Raw genomic sequence first — 19757 nt, 5'->3', positions numbered from 1 at the left:
GCCACTAGTTGCCATGCGATAAGTAGCTTTTTCCAAGTTGTCCTTCCTAATCTGACAGATGCTTGTTAGCTGACTACTGATGCAGCAGCTGACTACTAGCACTGCTAAATGAGTGCTATTGATAGTGAAAGTATTGAAGTTGACCACAGATGATTCAAATATAATGTGTGCATTTCATGTCACATTCAGGGGTGATATGGAATGCATGATTGGCCTCTGGGCTGCACTTTGAGGGACTATGCCATGGACTATGGAGCCATAAAAAGAGGGATGTTCATTTTTTAAAACTTCTGCAACAGCTCATCCAATACAAGGCTGTGTCGGACTATTTCTCATCAAGAGCAACCTACATATGAAAAGTATAGATCCATAATAGGACATACAGTGTTGTTCTGCATTGACAGGCTTTCAAACACAATTGATTGCATTCTTCCTGATTTCCCAATGACAGACTTGGCAGCAGGGGTATCATATTTTATTATTATTATTTACTGTCCTACCACCGTCTGCAGCTTTTAACGCTGCCAAAGTCATTTTAGACAGCTAGCTATGGTGTGCATTAGAGATGTAGAGTCGTGTTAGGCTTTGAACAGTTGATGACAGGCTGTCAGACAGCTTCCTTGCATTGGGCTCATTTTACCAAGGTCCACTCTTGCAATAAGCCACTCTCCACCATACCGGCCACTCATCCAGAAAAGGACACAGGCATTTTTGACACGTTTGGTGCTAAGTGAACTGAAATTGTGTGAATTTCACTACATAGCACATTATCACATTTGCAAGAGGCATTCACCAGGAACAGAAACTGAAGAAGAAAAAAGTTACTTCAGTCCGTGTGGAGATGACTCGGGACCGTCAGAGAAGTGATGACTTTGACTGTGCATATACAAGACTAATTAGCATTGAATAAATCTGCCCTTCTCACCCCATGTCAAATAAATGTTTAATTGTAATGAAATTCAGATAGAAAGAAACAGCAGGAACAGAAAGACCTGTTAATAAACTGTAGTTCCTGAAAATAATATTTTCTTAGTACAGTATTACTAAAAGATATCTGAATACAAATGGGTTCCTTATGAGTCCCTCATTTATAGACATCCTAGGCCATTTAGAGGATGTATAGCATTCCAGCATATATTGTCAATAAGTGAGTTTATGAGCAATTTCAAGGAGAGACATGCTCATCCTCCTACTGCAAAAAAAAATTGAATTCTTACAGAAATCTCCAAATGTCGAAGGTTTTCGGTACCAAATCGTAGCATGATTTTGTTATGGTGTTCTTCATGGTGTCTTAACTTTCTGAGGGATTTTTCATGTTTTTAATTGGTCAAAAAACATAAACATTGTTACATTCTGTATGGAATCTGTGCAACAAATGATATCGACCCAAAAATTTATCAGACATAATAAAACATTTGAATAGCCTACTGTCACTACTGTCATAATATTGATACACTCAGACATACAGTTCTCGGTTTAATCTCATATGAATCTTCAGATTCCAGCTTTCAAATGATCTACATCACTTCTGTGTGGTATATATTGTTGGCATGCTGTCCCCTCCTATAGATTCCCTTCCCTCCCTCCCCTCCTTTGGCAAAGAGTCTTGTGAAAGTTAAATGGAACTTCAGATATGTGAAAAGATGAGAAACAGCTTGACATGATAAAGAGCTAATTTACAAATGTGAAATGTAAACAGGCACAATAAATAAAGTCTAAACAGAAAATTAAATGCATAAAATATCCGCAATTATTTCACATAATGTTGTTTTCCCCTTTTGCCTGAAAGCAAGCTGGAGCTTACCTTATGAGGACAAATGGGGGGCGGTGAGTTAAAAGACTGCTCCGGTGTCTGGCTCAGGTTCTACAAGAAAAACACATTATCGGGACATGTTTTCAGTGGACGGCATTTCCCAGAAAATTTTCACTGACAGAATTTGCAGCTTATTTCATGATTCTTTGCATTAGCATTTTTCTAATATATTTTAGAGGGGTTAAGCGACTCTCGGTCAACAAGCAGATCTTTGCTGCCCACTAATCCAAGACCACAGCTTTTGTTGGCAGTCACACTTAAAATCTTTATCTTGACAATATCATCTTATCATGTGAGTGGTAACAGTGATGTATATTGTTTTGTTTTCCAGTTTTCCGTTCCTTCTATCCCTTCACAAAGATTATAAATCCTTCTTTGTCAGAAGATTTCACTGAACATATGTTCAGGCTTTTGCATGCACGCCTGAATACATTTTTTGAGGTTAAATGATTATCACATTGTTAATACACCAATACATCACTCAGATACAAGAAAACACTATTAAAAAGCAGACGCAAGGTAAGTCAACAAGCCAACAACAGATGGTCCCGCTGCTTGTGATTATGCAAAGATCCAAAGTATTTGCATACTCACAATGCCATCATAAAAAAAGAAAAACAAGACGCCATCTTGAGCTGACCTCAGTGAGAAATGAAAAGAGCAATGGGTGAGGCAAAGCCAGCAGGGAAGCAGATAGGCTCTGCAAACTTCTTTGGGACTCAACCAAGGGTCTGCCTCCTGGGAAGGCCCAGTTGGTTTCCAAACAGGTGCTTTCAGTTATGCCCTCATATCCAATTATGTGCCTGTGGTATGTCTGATGCTCCCTGACACTATTAATGGATGCCTTATGGTATCACCAGGACAGAAGAGACACTCAACTCTCCAGACTCTTAGCATCTATATTTCATTGCAGCATGGAAGGAGAACACCTCAATGGCCAAGGCAAGTGAGAGAGAAAAATCACCCAGGCTTTCACACAAACACCATGTCATGAAATATGAATGAATAAATGGGTCTTGCCGGGACGATGGAATTAGTAGTCAAAATTTTCCCTACAGACTGAATAGGCTATATAACCATGATATCTTAATTGATGTGACAAATAAACATGAGTTGTTTTCTTTAGGGATAAAAACAGGAGATTAAATTTGCTTCTGTGTATATTGCACAGATGTAGAGATAAAATATCCAGTGGGAAAAACAACGACCTAGATTTCAAGCAACACCTCCAAAACTGTAATATATATATTTATACATCTATATATACTATATGGATGTAAAATAGTGTATTGTTGATTTAAGTGGTGATGGATGAAAAATTGCGTTTTGAGGAAAGATTATACCTTATACAATACGTGGATGATTCTGTATTGTACCACCATTGATGGTTAATTGGGAGTACTGTACAAACACTGAAAAGGGAAGCTTCAAATGTCTCACACCCCACATTCCCAGTGCCAACTGAAATTAACCTGACATCTCCCAGTCATGATAGGGTAATGGTAGTTTGTAGTGCAAAAATCAGTCAAAATCTTCTGTGTAATCGGTGTATAAAATCAAAATCCAAATACGCTAAATTCACTGAGTAGAACATTTTATGTTTTCTTAAGAGATTTATTTACAGTCTGTTTAAAATTGCAAGTAAACCACAGGGCATGTATTTTACCCTTAACAATCCTTTTCATTTGAACACACAAATGATGTGGAAGAAGCAATATTTACAATTACAAATATAATGTGTTGCTAAAAAGCTTGGGTTCAGTGTTTTATTTCATATAATTAAAGGAGCCTGTTGCAAACTTGATGCAAACGATAGATAATCTAAATCCTTTAATTGGATATACACACAAACACATAGAAAGCTTCCCCCAGGCTATAATCACCGTTGTATTATTTATTTATTTTTGCTCTTTTTTTTCACAAAAAAAAAAATTCTATTTATTAACAGAACAAAACATCACTTATCATTTATGCTATGTTCCTTTGTCACACGCCAGTGTTACGCAGACATGTAAAGGGTAATTATTAGTCATAAATATTAGATCAGTGTGCAAACCATGCAGCTTTGTGAGCAATAACTCATACTGCATGTTTTTACAGGAAACACAAATGTGATGATGATGATCGTGTAATCAGGTGACAAATCATAAATAGAAAATTGTGTGAAGAAAAAAAAATGTAATTTTTCAGCTCACCTTTGGTCTGGAACATTTTGCATCTGATAAGGAAACACTATTGACAAGGCTTGCAACAGAGGGCCTTGGATTACACCACATATTGATGTTTTTGTCTTTTCAGAGTTCTTGGGGTGTTTATTGTAATTTGATGAGGCCCCGAGAGCACATGATATGATATATAACAAAAATTATTTTCTGAGGAAACGGAAAGATAACTGTAACATGATGTTTCTTTGTCTGATTTCTTGGAGACATGCTGATTTAGCAAGCATCCTCTCTGCCGTAGATTTCTTTTCCCTTCAGGATTATTCTTACCCTAACTTGCAAACCATTATAATCCACAGTTTGTCAAAGTCTTATTCGTGGACTACATAAAACATATTCTGGTGGAGCTTCTGTACAATTCTAGAACTAACCTAGCACCATCTTAAGTCGCTTTGCTTAAAAGGAATATTAGCCTAAAAGCTTGCGTAACTTGCTCTCTGTTTCTATATCAGATGTAGTACATAGCAGTCTGGTCACATTCAACAAGCCAACTCCCCCAACAAGACCCATGAAAAAACAAGAGCACTATTCAGTGCTGAGTGGACAGGGACTTGTGGCACATTTGTGTTTCCAACCCCATCAGCTCAGCCTCCATTCTCCACACTCACAAGGAGGCTTTATACTGTCGCCTTCACTGGATCTCTGCTATACATTAAGCAAAATGCATTTTTCCATCAGCTAGTTACTGCTTTCCTAGCCCTGTTTGCCACTCCGACATTGTTTTCCCCCTCCCCCCCAATAAAATATAGTTCTCTCACTCGGATTAAAGGAGCAATGTAGTTCAAGGATTATCAAATGCCTTTGATCATGTGACTGCCATGTTTTTGATCTGCAGCACATAGCACCAAATATATTCTCTTTTTCTTGTCTTCTGTCTCTAACCCTCTCCATGGATTTCCCTTTGCGTGATGGTTCTCTGCAGTGTGAGAAGACCTCTTGACAGGCAGTAAAAGAAGAGAGAGTGTAACAAGTGTAATACACAAGTGCTATGCAAGATAAAACTGCCTTGTGCTGGAATTTGATTAACACTTTTATGACATTTAAGAAGAATGCTTTTTTTAAGCTGAAATTGTGCCTGTTTTATGGTTTTTCTTAGTGCACACTAAAATATGCATACATGTAATGTTTATCCTCTGTTTGAGGTAATGACCAGGGGTGTTGGAATGGGTAGGGAAAGGGAACTGAGTGTCCCTGTGTGAGGAGGGTCCACAAAGTCCACATACACCAATGAATAGTCGTGGATGTGGAAAGTCGTGCCCGTAGAGAATGCCTATGCAGGTCTCAGAATTTTGTGTTATGCCCCTAGCAATGGCACAGATGTTTTGAGTATAAAGAAAACGACCATAGATTATTTGCCTTTGAAAACAGGAAGTAAGGTTTCAGATGCCTCAACCCCCCACTGCACCCCGAATTGCACCCCGCTGCTATTCATTAGCAATTTCTGTGCCTAGGGCTATTTTGCAGTGTTTCTATCCCTGCATTATTATTATTTAGTGGCTGACTTGGACATGCAATCAAAGGGACACGCAATATGTGCAGCACTTCTATCGCAAAGCAATGCCTTCCATGATGCCCAGACCAAAACCCTAAAAATGTGAGCCAGGGGATCTGTGGCTCAAATTTAGTCAACATACCTCTTTTTTTTTTCTTTATGCTCATTGTACAATCACCTCCTATTCATGTCACTGCCAACACAATAATGGGACATATCAAAATAATTATTTTGATCTGGCTTCAAGCAACACAACATTTCATTGTGAATGGCACTTGAATCTTGAATCATTATAGGGCGTGGTTTCAGGCAAAAAAATAAAAATCCATCAAAAAATGATTGAATATCATTTTAATGGGTAAAAACCTACAAGGCTTTCATACTGTCTACCTGCCATGTTATTAGATAGACCGCGTCAGTCAAGCTGAGGAACACAGAAACAACATACAGACAGGCTGACAAGACATAAGCATGCTGCCTTCCATCTTCCTTTCAGCTTGGCATGTTTATCTTGTCCTCCATGTGAGCTTAGTGCAGCACTGTGCATATGCATACAGAATGATGAAGGTTCAGAAACTAGTGCCTGGAGGAAGCTGCACATATAGCACAAGCTCTTTGAAATTGTGCCAGGGTGGGCCTCATTTGCAAAGCAATTTGACAACAAAAGTAAAATACTCTATAACTTCAAACCAAATTCTAGAGATGCCAACTGGTGCGGCTCTGCAGTTTGCTCAGAGTGAATTGAAGAGGGTTACAGCCGGTGTCTTGTGTGTGTGCTTCTGACATGGCTTATTTGCAGACCTAGCATTGCACCAGTGCAATGTCATGATTGCTTTGGCAAGGAAAGAGCGCCTAATTTACATGAGAGGGAGTCCTAGAGGCACACAGGAGCTTGCCTTTGACCAAGGTGCCAACAACCCTGCAGAAAAACAATGTAATTACAACCTACAAAGCTGCTGTGTTTCGAACAAACTCACTCTTAATACAGCAGGAACACATACTAGTAACTCAGTCAGTCTTTCAAATGAGCATGACTAAAAAATATGGTAATGCTACAGAATTCCTTATAATAATTGGATTTCATTAAATTTTTATACACTCAAATCAATTGTAAACTGTAGGGGCTATTTATTTTTATGTTTGAATGTCCAGTGCATTTTATTTTCCTCTAGTAGACTAGAATCCAATACACCTCCAACATTAAGCAGCCAGTGACTAGCCACTCTATCCACAGTTCTCATTCACCAGAGATTTAGTTTCCTCTTTTCTTACCCGTCCCTGTGATTTTGTCAGTCTCTGCAGGATTGTTTCCACAAGTGCAATATTGCTGTGGATTAACGAGGACAGAATTTCATACTATGTGGGTTTCTAATAATCTAAAATATGTCGAGGAAGCTTAATATTGTTTTTATTGCCTGTACAACTGCAATGATTTTACATTTTCAGAAACCTGATGCCAATAGAAAAGACACAAAAGAACAAACTTTTTACAAGCTGACACTGTTTCAAACTGAGTAACAGAAATGCCGTGCACTTTAATGCATGCATGGTATATTGAGTGGCATGAACCATGGCTTATGTATCAATTCTATGCCCCTGATGTCTTTAAAAGCATTGGGTCCCACAGTGTTTCTATTTTCAAGTTTCAAGCTTTTATATATATCGATATGGTCAGCTACAGTTTATGACCTTCAGGTGAGGAAGGGGCCGACTCCTTTTATTTTTTAATATTTGACCTACAACAAAACCCCAATGTCTACACCTTATATGCACTCTTGCTAAAGTTCAAGCTAGTACACCTCAGTTGTAAACAAAAAAACATCATCTATTAAACATTTGCTATGTTTTATGGTGTTCTCTCTGTGTGTTCTCTTTGAAAAGACAGTTTCTGCAAAACTGAAAACAGATTGCCTAATTTGTTGGCTGTAATCATAGATCACGATGGGGAAGAAAAATCATTTGGAGATGATCAGTTTGTTGAAATAGTGAATTAAGTAATATATTCTAAATGAGTAATTAATCCGTGAGATAGTCATATTAGCACAGCATTATAAAAACTCAGTTGATTATTTCTATAATGACTTATTTCCTGACTCATACGGAGAGAGGTCTCTTTGGATTAAGTTGGATACAATTATAAAGCATGTGTGTTGAGATATATGTGATTTTAACTGTCTAAATATGAGCTAATAGGCAAACACAACATCATTTTGCTAAGATAGTTTGGAGAGGAGGGGCATTTTGATACAAATTGAGGCCACGAGACGAGAGACTGTAAGCTCACTAATCCAGTAATATTTTGGGTGACTTTCTAAGATAAATACTTTGGCATTGTCTTGATGAGAGAGTCTCGCCTCATTTAAGTGTCTCTGGGATCCGGATCAATTCACATGGCGGGAGTCAGACTTGTACACTTGACCATATAATACGGCATGCTTGTCACTACCCGGAATGCATTTCTCTCTTCAAAGTATATTTCTTGGCCTGCTCTCGTCACTCACTCCCTCTGACAAATTTGTCATTCTAAGCCTAGCCTCACTGCTGCCAGCGCCTAGATGATAGCAGTGGGCCTCTCTGATCCAGGCAGTGGCAAGGGAGCAGGCCAAGTGTTACGCGAGCCACTGGGACACCAAGCAGGCGCTTCTGCCGGCTGATGCACGCCTCTACGGCCGAGAGGAACTGGCTTTGCAGATGCTTTCAATTCGACACAGAATGGAGCTCATCTACTTTGTGAGGACGTTTGCTTTGTATTTGTGCACTGCATTTGTGCTTGTTTGTGTATTTTGTGCGGAAGTGTGCATGACCATGCACTTGTGTATGTCAGAAAGATTAAGAGAGGTCCGTGTGTGTGCGTACGTATTCATACGTGAGTGTTTGTGCATGACTGAATATATCAGTGTGTGCATGCATGAGAGTTTGTGAAGCTGTTTTTTTTAAAAAAACACAATTATCCTGAAATGAGGCTGAGCTTTTTTTTTTTTTCTTTTTCTTTTTTTGGTTCGCAATTATAGTATTCGCTAAGTTCTGGTGACCTACTACTTCTCCGCTGAAGTCACCTTTTTCCTACATTGGCAGACACTTCTCTCAAGAGCAAGAGGCAGCACAACACTGTCATTGTCACCTCATTATTCATTTTTTTAACAGCCAATAATGCCCTCATTCAAATGCTTGGATGCCGCTTTGCTGTTAAGTTTATCAGCAACAGTCAACCAATTTACTACTGCAGCTCCCTCTCTTGTCGGGTGAGCAGAGCATTAAGTATATTCAGAATTACATTAGCTGCACATTGTTATTGACTGCTTCTCATGGTAAGGCAAAACTTTATTTTGATGAATGAAAAGAAATACCATCTAATCAAGTTAAATTATCTGAGGCATGTGGTGTGCACTAGCTTTTCATTTGACTGCCTTTTTGAGAGAAGGGGTCAGAAATGATAAATATCTCACCTGCTTTGATTTAGGTGATATAAAACCGTCCATTTAAGGAAGAAATAATGTAACTGTATTTGGAAGTAGACTAGGCAAACACATGCTAATCATGTGCTGTTTTCCAAATTATAGAGAAGCTGCACTGTTTTGATGAGCAGTCCGCTTTCTCAGCAGAGGTACTCGACATCGACCTTTCAGACCCCCGTGTTTTTATGTTACAGCCTTTAGCAACCATATTTATGATTAAACCATGCATGGCTAATGCATTTGCACAGGAGTAGATGTATTTATCTTTAGCACATAGACATCCAGTCATCCAGCGTTCTGCACCCAACAATCAGCTCTCTGCAAGACCCCTTCATTGGTCTGCATGAGAATTGAGGCTTGAAGTATCTCATTGAATGCCTAGCCCGAGATTTCTTGTTAGACACTGATACCCATCTCACAAAGTAACACCAGCCTTTTATCTGTCTGAGTGTGATTTAGCATTTCATTGGGAAAAAATATGGAAGGTTCCAATCAGTTACCCTTGTATGAGCACAGCTAACATGTGTGTGACTGCTCCTTGAGCACTGATGGCAGAGACATGGGCGATTAAGGCCAGGACCCAATCAAACCAGCTGTGTGTCATTCCCCCATGGCACTGGTTGTGCCAGGCATGTGTTCCACACTACTAGCAGGCAGAGAGGTCTCGACCAAACCCCCAGTCTGGGGAGATACGGCCACACATGAACCAGGACATGTAGGCAGATTGGGGTTTTAGCTATACAAACATTTTTCAGAGACAGAGCTGCTATGCAAGCAGAAATAATCTCATTGGTTTCGTTAAATCTCAGCGGAGAGTTTTTTTTCTGGCCAAGCAGCAGTAGGCTGCTGAAGCCGAATGTGGAAGACAGGGACTAAAACAGTAGGTAACTAATATGAATCCCAAAACTCCTCCTGAGTAAAATAATGCAATTAAGCCATGCTTATGACATAGTTATCTGTGTAAGAAAGATGCCAGATATAACATATTGTTGAGAACATTTTAGTTTTTAGTAGGCTATTGCCTTGAAAAACAATAAGATTATACAAACCTCAAAACCAATATTACTTTGGTACCTAAAGTAAGAATAAAATCATTTTATATTTTATAAATACAGAATGTTAATTAATTGTATCTAAAATTATGCATATTATCATAAAACACACCAAACATTACAAACACCAGTCAACGTATTGTTTTAAATTCTATTAATTTAAATAAGCAGTAACTGCTCATGCTTTTTGTAATGGATACTCAGTCCAATAGGAGAATGTGTATATGATCCTCACTTTTGTGATGTCCACAAAAAAAAATATCACACTGTATTTACTCCATAGCTAGACAATGAAACAACCACAGGGTGGTGACAAAGTCTGAAATTGTCTATTTTTACAAACGGTGGTCAGCTCTCTCTAACATTAGCTACGTTAGCACGAGGTTAAACTGTGTCAGTAAACTCAAAGTGCAGCCATTTAAAATAAAATACTGCCTTCAAGACATGGTCAATAACATGTATTGTACCAAGTAGTTCTTATAGCTACCCTGTCAATCTCCACGTCTTTCACAGCATAGTAACGGAGATGTTACGATCATGAATAGAATTGCAAATGCATTTATTTTTCTCTCTTCCAGGTGAATATACATGAATTATGCAAATCGACCATGTTATGTTACAAATTTACAAGAGATTGGTTTTGAATATATGTTCCCAGACATCCTCAGTGGACCTCACTAAAAATTGTAGTCTGGCTTCAGCCCCGCCCCCTCGGCATGAACCATTTTCTCTGAAAGACTGAACCATCAGACTGGCCATCAATCGGAGGCACATACAAGGCCTTCTAAACACCTATTAGAGCTATCGCTGGCTGAGGCAGAGGTTATGACCATGGAATGGGGAGGATATTTGTGTCTCTCACTCCGCATTACCAGCATCTTTGGGGAAAGCTTTATAGATTTGGACAGAGGTGAAGGAAGGCTTTATCAGCACCAACACAGAGAAACACATTAAGGGATCAGAACCCCAAAGGTCAATTGTGGCTGTGGGCAGTGCTTTGTTATGGTGGCCTCCCTGTTTATACTGCACTAAGGCCAAGTGACAGATGTGAAAACAAGTGATGATACCAATTTTAGAAGCATAAAGTCCTCAATATAAAATCCAACAGAAACAAAACACTGTCTTTAATTCATAATATCCATCTTTTCTTTGCCTTTCATCACATGCACATGATGAGATAACGCTGATGTAAGAACATATAAAAGGATGAGAGTGGAAGCAAGATGTCAGAAAGCTTTTTTGGTAACTACCTAGAAACTTCCTAAATTTATTTATCTGTCATCTATGAAAGAGGTGACAGATAAATAATCTATCACATGTGATACAAGTAAATAAAAAATCTTCTTTGGAAAACTGTTAGTGGAACTGGAGCTGAACTCTGCCACCAAACATCATTCTAACAAACCTCAATTCTATGACAGCTAAAACAGCACATTGCCCTCATTCAGAGGATGTAAACCTCCTTTCCAGGATTTAATGTCTGTCTTTTTTTTTTTTTTAAATACATATTTTCAGGATCTGAACAATAGACTCCGTGACACTATGTTGTGATTTACTTGTATTTTTCAGGGCAACACTCAATGGTTGAGACAAATCCCTAATCCCTCACAAGATAATAATAATAATAATGTAATCCTTATTCCCAGATGGAGCCATTTTCTGAAAAGACAGTTTTTGGCCCTGCAGAGGTTCTATTCAAGTAGAAGAGCAATGGGAAGTTATTTAAATACACTGCAATTAAAATAAGACACACTGCCCAATTCAAGTCACCATGCTAATCCTCTCTGATACAGATGTAGCCATTGTAGTGCAAAAGTTTCTCATTTTACTGTATCTATTGTGTATCACTATATAATTCTGCACTCTTAACCTATCCCAAAGTGTATTTCTTCAGAAAATGAAAATGTATTCTTTTCACATGCCAGTAGGTGTGACTAGTGATCTACCTGCCATTGAGAAAGCCCAAGATTTTAGTTTCAAAATACCAAGTTTACAACATTTTGTGGGGGAAAAAAAAGAGAAAAAATATGGCTGCAACAGCTGCTGCAGTGCTACTGTAAAATAAATGCAGCACAGATGAAAGATGATGAGTGCCTTTTTACTCGTGGACTTCATAAGAGTCTGGAGAACACACATATGCGCAGGCGTTTACAGAGAGAAAAGCATCCACAAATGCAGAATGTGGACAAACATACGTCTGAAGACACACACATGTTTTTCCTTTTAGAATGCAAAAGACAACCAATTCGAGAAACAGATGGAATCATTTTTTACCACGGAGATTGTTCATGACCACAATTAATGATGGTGAATAATCCTAATGAATACTACACCATGTTCATGATTGCCATCTTGCTATCTGCACACAGGCTCGTGGAAAATGTTAATTGTCGTGCAAATCTTTCAAACAGAGATAAAGATGAGCAAAATCACGTGTGAGTTATGTCAGGCTTATGTATATTGCATATTCCTTTCTCCCCCTTTGATTTTCTCTCTCTCTTCTATCTCTTTTTGTCTTTCCTCTTTTGCTTTTTGAAAGTCAGTCTCTCTAAATCCAATACAGTTTCTCTCAGCGTGAGGCAGCTTCAAAGCCCTGCTCCGTGGTCAGGCCTGTCGATCCTCTCACCCACCTCCTGGTTGTTTAAGAGAGCAAAAGCACAGCAGTGCAGTTTCTTAAACACACAGATCCACCCCAGCACCAACAGAGGGACCGCTGTTTGGCAAAAGAGCCTCTCTCTCTCTCTCTCTCTCTCTCTCTCTCTCTCTCTCTCTCTCTCTCTCTCTTCAACTATCTTTCCTCACCTTGGACTCTGACACCCCCTCCCCATTACCCACCCTCCTCCATAGACCTCATTATACCCAGATTTCAGCTGTCCTCGCTCTTCACCCGGCACTCCATCCCAGTGTCCCGTGCCTCCCCTCTATCTTTGCTGCAACTCAATCCCTATCGCCGCCTCTGCCTTTCGCCTCACTCTTGATGTAAAGTGATTGATGCCAAGCCTGGGCTCTGGGCCATTCTTCGAACCACACACGGAGGGACATCACACTGAACCTAGAGGGGATGCCGTTACTTCAGAAAGGGAGTTGAAGTGGAGGATGGCTATGGAAGGTTTCAGGTACAAATCGTGCCCACCCATGTCTGTAGGGAGGCAGGCTTGGGGGGCCCCTTGGTGGGGAGCATGAATTGGTACACTGGAGTGCTCATTATGGCACTGTAGGGACTGTCCTGCGGGGCATCCACTGTGTGGCTGTGGAGCTCATTACGCCAGGCAGCCACGGAGCTCAACTTATCCAGAGGCAGCAGGGCTCATTGCAGAGATAGGAACGGGGAGGGCTGCCCAGATTACCCTTAATCAGAGGCACCTGTAGACAGTCAGTACCTCCCTCCTCATTGCCTTCCGTTAAGCCCCCACCCCTCCCAACATGCACGCACACTCTTTCTTGCTGCTGTAATTATTGCAATTGCTTCACTTGACTTTCATTCCTGAGCACGGAGTTGCACAGCTTGCCTTCTAATGAGAAACCCAAGCTATGATCTGGAGGTGTTATTTATTTATTTAATTATTTATTCAACACAGCATGTATAATGTCAATTATTTAAATTAGTGTGATTTTAGCACAGTGTGCTCTGCAAAGCTCTCCCTACTGTGCGTTATCGGTATTCGTCTTTCATCGCGCTGCTCACAATGGTGGATGGAGAGTTAATTAAGTTTTAATTTGAGATGTGAACCAAACTGAAGGGATGTGATTCAAATCCACGACACATATATAGTAACGTTTTAATGCACGGTTTTGTACATCAATATTATTCAGATGTAATCAGAGTTTAAAGATTTTAGCAGTTAAAACTGACACAAGACCAGCTACTTCGAAATCCATCATTTTAGTTTATAGTTCAGCAGGAAGTGCGTAAATCAAATTTTGGAACTGATAATCTCATTCACCCAGGACATCACTTTTCCTCCACCTGTAACATGATGTGAAACCAGTACTGCTCTACGCTGAGAACAATGCAAACTCCTACCTGCCTATTTGCATAATAAGGCTTGTTACTGTCAGTTGTTTGGGCAAATGTCTGTTTCTAAGGATGACAGAACAAACAAGTGTAGTTTGATGTGAGTTTGAGGGTGCTAGCTAAAGTCTGTTTTAAGTGCTGCAGAGATATACAGTAGGGATTAATAAAAACAAGAACGTTGTGATGTGCATGACTGAACCACTTTTGTGATTCTCTCCTTCCTTGCACACCCCCCTTCAGGTGCCAAGACGTTCTTTGAAACCAACTGTCAAGCTGTTGTCTGTGCAGGCAGCATACAAAGAGTTCATCCCAAACCTGCACTTTATTTTTTGAAGCGCTTGAATGGATATGCGGCTTGGTTGTTCTTATCACGCTTGTTCGTGTTATATTTGAGACACTAACCAACGTTCATCAATGTTGTACAATTAGTCTAATTCTAAAGAGCATAATGAGCCCTGGTACATAATGTGATTAGTTGTATTATGCGTATTATTGGTACATATAAAATATGTGAACAACACGTATGCCATAAACACACAACAGGGGGGAAAGTAAGACTGTGCTGAAATACTTAAATTGTTATTCCTCTGTCAAATTACATTATTTCATGTCACTTAATGCGCATTAGGAATTATAAAACCAAAAAGCATAAACATTTAAACTCCTTAGCAGCTAAAACTCCCCACCCACATCCCTCTGTCATGTCACCCAACAGATTCTGCCTCAATTAAATTAATACGCCCACTTATGAACTGGTTCGCTGAATTTATGGTTTAAACCATTACAGCATAGACATTTTTTTAGTGATTTATTTTGTTTTTTTAAAAAATGTATTCACTGTTTTGTGCTCGTGTTAGTATCATAAATGTGTTTTTGTAAAGATTGTGATGATATTGTGGTTCAAAAAGCTATAAATTACTGTGCATTCAAAATGTTAGCAATACAAAGTAATGGTGATAGGATCTTTGGTAAAAGAAACAGTTTATCATCGCATAAATATCTAAAGAGTTTTGTCACTAATCATGGAACATGGCCTCATTATTTCATTTTGATGAGCTGCCACACCTGACAGAAATATGACATGAATAACAAAAACAAAGAAGATTTGTGTTGAGAGGCTGATCAGCTCCCTCCCTTGGTGCCCAGTAAGAAGACTTACTTCATGGGCTACACAGTTAGATCCACCATGGGGAAAAAAAAAAATAAAAAAATCAAGTTCAAAGAAGTTGTCGTCTCGCAAACTGGAATAAAGTGGTGAGACATTCACAAAACATCCAGTTTTATACGTGTTTTATCTCTGAGTTTAGTTGATGAAATGGAACCGCCACGCATTTTGTTTTGCCTGCAGTGGAAAGGCAAAGGTGAAAAAAGAAACAAAAAGCAAGAAACAGAAAAAAAAAGGCACTTTCAACACAGACAGATGTATTTTCAATCTCTGTCATGGTCACAAATCAAAATCCCCCAAGTTTTATGAAACATGCTGCCCCACGAGCCTTCATTTGTGCTTCTTTATTCTGTTTGTAGTTATGCAACTCTGATAACTAAAAGCTAAGGGCTTATGACAGAGTTACTGAAGCTAAATTGTCATAAATTTCCGTTGCTTACAAGATGATGGATTACATTCATCAGTGCGAGGCCTCTAATCTAATCTGGAGCTGTACTCATCAAACTCCTCTCAGAGGAGGTGTGCTGATCTAGGATCACTAAATATGTCCTTGTTTTTCATCCATTTTCGGTATGATCTAAAACTAAAACTGATGTTAGATCAGCATGGGTACTTCGGAAATAATAGTCCTGATCTCATTTGTGCCCTGAAAAAGGAAATATAAAAGACATTATCATTAAAAGATGTCACCATGATATCCACAATTTCCAATGCTGTAACAAAATAAGAATTCAGATAGATAGATAGATAATTAGTGTGTTATTTACTGCAGTTACATGTCTATGCAATGAGTTGAATCTGGTTTTCTGTGTCAGGAGAGGTCTGCTATTAGGACACTTTTTGGCTTTGCCTTTCTCTGCCCACACATAATGACACACTTGAGTTGTTACATCTGCCGTTCTGCATAGACCGGGGGCTACGCTATTCATACCAAATGACACTGGAACATGAACTGTGGTTTAGTGTATTTCTTTTCTTCAGCCTGCCAGTACATTTGTTTTCATTAGATAGGTTTGGTCAGCAGTCTAGGCCCTTGTGTCCAGTAATGGAGCGTACAATTGCAGGCCCATTATAGACTCACAGTGAAATAAATGATATATTGATCTTAAATATTCCACACTCTTGTGCCTCTCTGAACAGCTGTTACTGCCACCGAAACAAAAATCTCATTACGCATCTTCTTTAGGGAACATTCAATGCACTTCATGTATCTCGCTCATTGGGGGTGACACCATAAAATGTGACTCTGCTACTACACGTGGTATACTTTACGTACCATTTCTTAAGATATTAAGACCTTGAACAATAAGGCAACAGACTTAGTAAAGCAATCACGGCTAATGTAAAGCTGTAATGAAAACAAACTATACGCAGAGGTGCAACACTGAGCATTAATGAAATTACAGAGCTGGAACTCAGTAGACTCCTCTCTACTGTGTACTGTGCAATGAAACAGAACAGGACAGGGAAGTAAGTGATGCATGCAAGTCACAGTCACAATTACTATTTCATTAAGGAGCTGCTACCATTGGCAGGCGTTCCCTGGCATTGTTGTGAGGATGCTGGCACGGCACCGAAAGGGGGGGTGGAGCATGAGGGTTTAGGGGTAGTGGTGGTGGGGGTCTGAGGAGGAGGCGGTGGGGGGAGGGAAGGGTGGGAAGGAAACATGCTTTAATTTGGGTCATCTCCCAGTCTGCACGAGGTCGGGCGACAAAGCCTCCTCTGCATTGAATCTGAAAACACATATGCTGTTCTGGGTATCCACCTGAATTAATTGCCCTAATTATTCATGATACGAGAAGGAGGGGGGTGTTAAAGAAAGAAAAAAAAAACATTTTTTTAAAAATGGTATGGCGTGTTAGTCCTACAAAAACAAACAAACAAAAAAGTATCGCAGTGGGGCACGCACGCGCTTAAGGAGATGGAGGCTACCTGTCAAGATGACAGGTTAACCCTTAATTGCTTTAAAAGGGTGAAGATAAACATGCTTTACACTGGAGAGTGGAGTGTGGTTGTTGGGGGAGGTTGGGGAGGGGGGTTATCTTTGTTAGCACAGACACACACACACACACACACACACTGAAGCAGACCGGCACCATGAGTCTGTGCTGCCTTGGAAGCCACAGCACTGCACTCTTATGTGTCTCTCATGGCAACTTTTCATACTCAGCCAAAAGGACAAACAACAACTAATCAACAGCAACAAAAACATTAAGAATTTATGGTTAGACAGGGGGCAAAAGGTGAAACCAACCCTTGGTTAGTTTGTAGACTTGGACTGTTGTCACCTTGACTGATACTGGAATAAACTGTCTCATATTAGATCAAAGAAATGGTCACCACAGAAACGGTTTAAGGAGAGCTTGAGGGTGTTGATGTACAAATGTACTGTATATAAAAAAACATTTCAAAACCCACACTAATATTTGTTGTGGTAAAACATAACTGCTACTAAAATGCAAGGATAAAGACAGCAAAAGGGTAAGCAGGGAGCAATTTGTGTGTGAATACGTAGCTGGAATTAGAGTTTATTTCTGTTTATTTCAAATTGGCCTCAGTTAGCCTGACCACTTCAGCCATCACAAAGCCATGGCTGATGCTGGCTAATTTTTGCAGGTGTTGCTGCACTTTATTCATGTGTAACTGGTTATGTTAATAGGATTTCAACTCAATTTATTCAAGTGCTGATCAATGGCATGCAATCTCTGCACTTCATGCATTATGTATTTTAATGGAACTCACTTGCTTTATAGCTGAATGGCTAAAGGTTAACAGTCCCAATAGGTGGGACTCCCGGAAGACTAATCTGAACTTCAAACACAGCTTTTTTCACTTCACAAGGCAAAAGCGCACAACAACAGAAAAGTTGTTTTTATCACCACTTCTTATGGCTAATTGGGAGAGAGAACGCGATTTATTACCCCACATCCTTTGCTCATATTAATGTGACTATAAATGCCCATAGACATTTTACTCTTCGTAGGAAGTCAGGCAGAAAAAAGGAGGAGTTAGAGATTGGGGAATTAGTAAGACGGGTACTGGTGCAAGGGAGGGAACGGGGGGAAGAGGGAGGGGGGAAGAGGAAGACAGGAATGTGTAGGTGGGGTAGAAGTGAAATGAGAAGAGAGGAGGGAGTTGAAGAGTAAAACGTGGTATAGAATCTCAGACTAACACAAGTGATAGATATGTCACAGTTTCCATAATTATGCTACTTTAAGTGGCATCTTGATATCTAAAATGAAAGTCATTTCACCAGTGAGATCAGCCTCCCTCTCTGCGGTTTAATATGGAAAACATCCAGGCATCTCTGAGGGCCCTCGTCTCTCTCCACTGCCACTCCCTGCTCAATAAAACTGGCATGCTATTCCCAAGATGAGAGTCCCACCGGACTACGTGAGGACTGTGAGGTAAAAACCCCTCCAGTCCCTACTAAATCTAGAAGTGGAAGACAGAAGGTGCTAGAGACATATCCTGTGAGGGCAGCTTGGCAGTTTTCACCTTATTGTATTCTCAGTCATCAAGATTTGCCTGTGGCCTTTGGAAAATGATGTTGAGCCACCTATAAGATGATTTTTTTTTTATTCCTATGGAAAATGTACATTTTAAAGTGGCATTTTTGTCGCCTTGGCAAAGAGGAACTATATGGCGATTTCTGTCTATTTTGCAGAATTTTTTAGCAGTGTGATGGCTAAGTAAAGAGATGTGGAGATTTGATCACTGGTTATTTAAAAGCAATCGGATGATGGGAAGACAAAAAAGAATTGAATCTGGTTTCTTTGGGGCTTAAATGGACAAGTGCTGTGGTGAGCCTCACAGCTGGCCTGCTTGAATATGGATTGCACTACTGCAACATTTTACACTACTGCTAGGTAAACGCGCATCAATGAATCAATCAATTCAGAACAAGTTAATGAGATCGAATCTGACTTGTGCAATCAAAATTTGGCTGCATTAGTTGCCATTATCATTCTGTCATTGTTTTAGTTTCGCATGGATGAAAGTGGATTAATGGTAAGACATACGATTGCTTAGGGAATCGGGGTATTTGGTGAGGCGAGTGGAGGCTTAAAGCTGTCAGAAAATCACTTAGTCGACAAAAGAATCCAGTCAGAAACATGACGTATGACCTGTAAAGAAGCACTTGCCTTCAACACAGCCTGAACAAGGGCCAGCCGTTTTAACTGGCGCCATCAGTCTCCTTCAGGTAATGCAATTAGATGCCACTAATATCTTGGGATGCTCTTCAAACTGCAAATGCACTTTTGCTAAATAGCACACACTGTAATAACTAGTGACAGCACTCAAGGAGCCAGATTGAAAAAAGCTTTTGCATGTGATTGGTTCAAGTAATTGCACCCACCGATAGAATTCATGAACTGAAAACAGATGTTATCCAAATCTATGCCGACTTGTTTGCTTTGTTGCCAGGCAACACAGCTTACCTTGGGTTAAAACACGCATAGTAAATTTGTAAAATGGGCTTGGGCAGTTCTAAAGTAAATTACACTTCTGTGGTCTGTTTGGTGGAATTTAGCTATAGATC

General features: G+C 39.7%; 1 protein-coding gene across 1 annotated transcript in view; it reads right to left on the bottom strand.

Moving 5' to 3' along the window:
• Positions 1 to 19757, bottom strand: part of pcdh11 (protocadherin 11) — a 124604-nt gene that overhangs the window by 71293 nt on the left and 33554 nt on the right. Inside the window, exon 4 of the mRNA XM_019265424.2 lies at positions 1805 to 1864. Coding sequence (XP_019120969.2) covers positions 1805 to 1864 — 60 coding nt within the window. The remainder of the gene's footprint in view (positions 1 to 1804; positions 1865 to 19757) is intronic.

Source organism: Larimichthys crocea, chromosome I (assembly GCF_000972845.2).
Source record: "Larimichthys crocea isolate SSNF chromosome I, L_crocea_2.0, whole genome shotgun sequence".
NCBI lineage: Eukaryota > Metazoa > Chordata > Actinopteri > Sciaenidae > Larimichthys > Larimichthys crocea.
The sequence above is the reverse complement of the archived record's forward strand: the minus strand, read 5'-3'. Positions and strand labels throughout refer to the sequence as shown.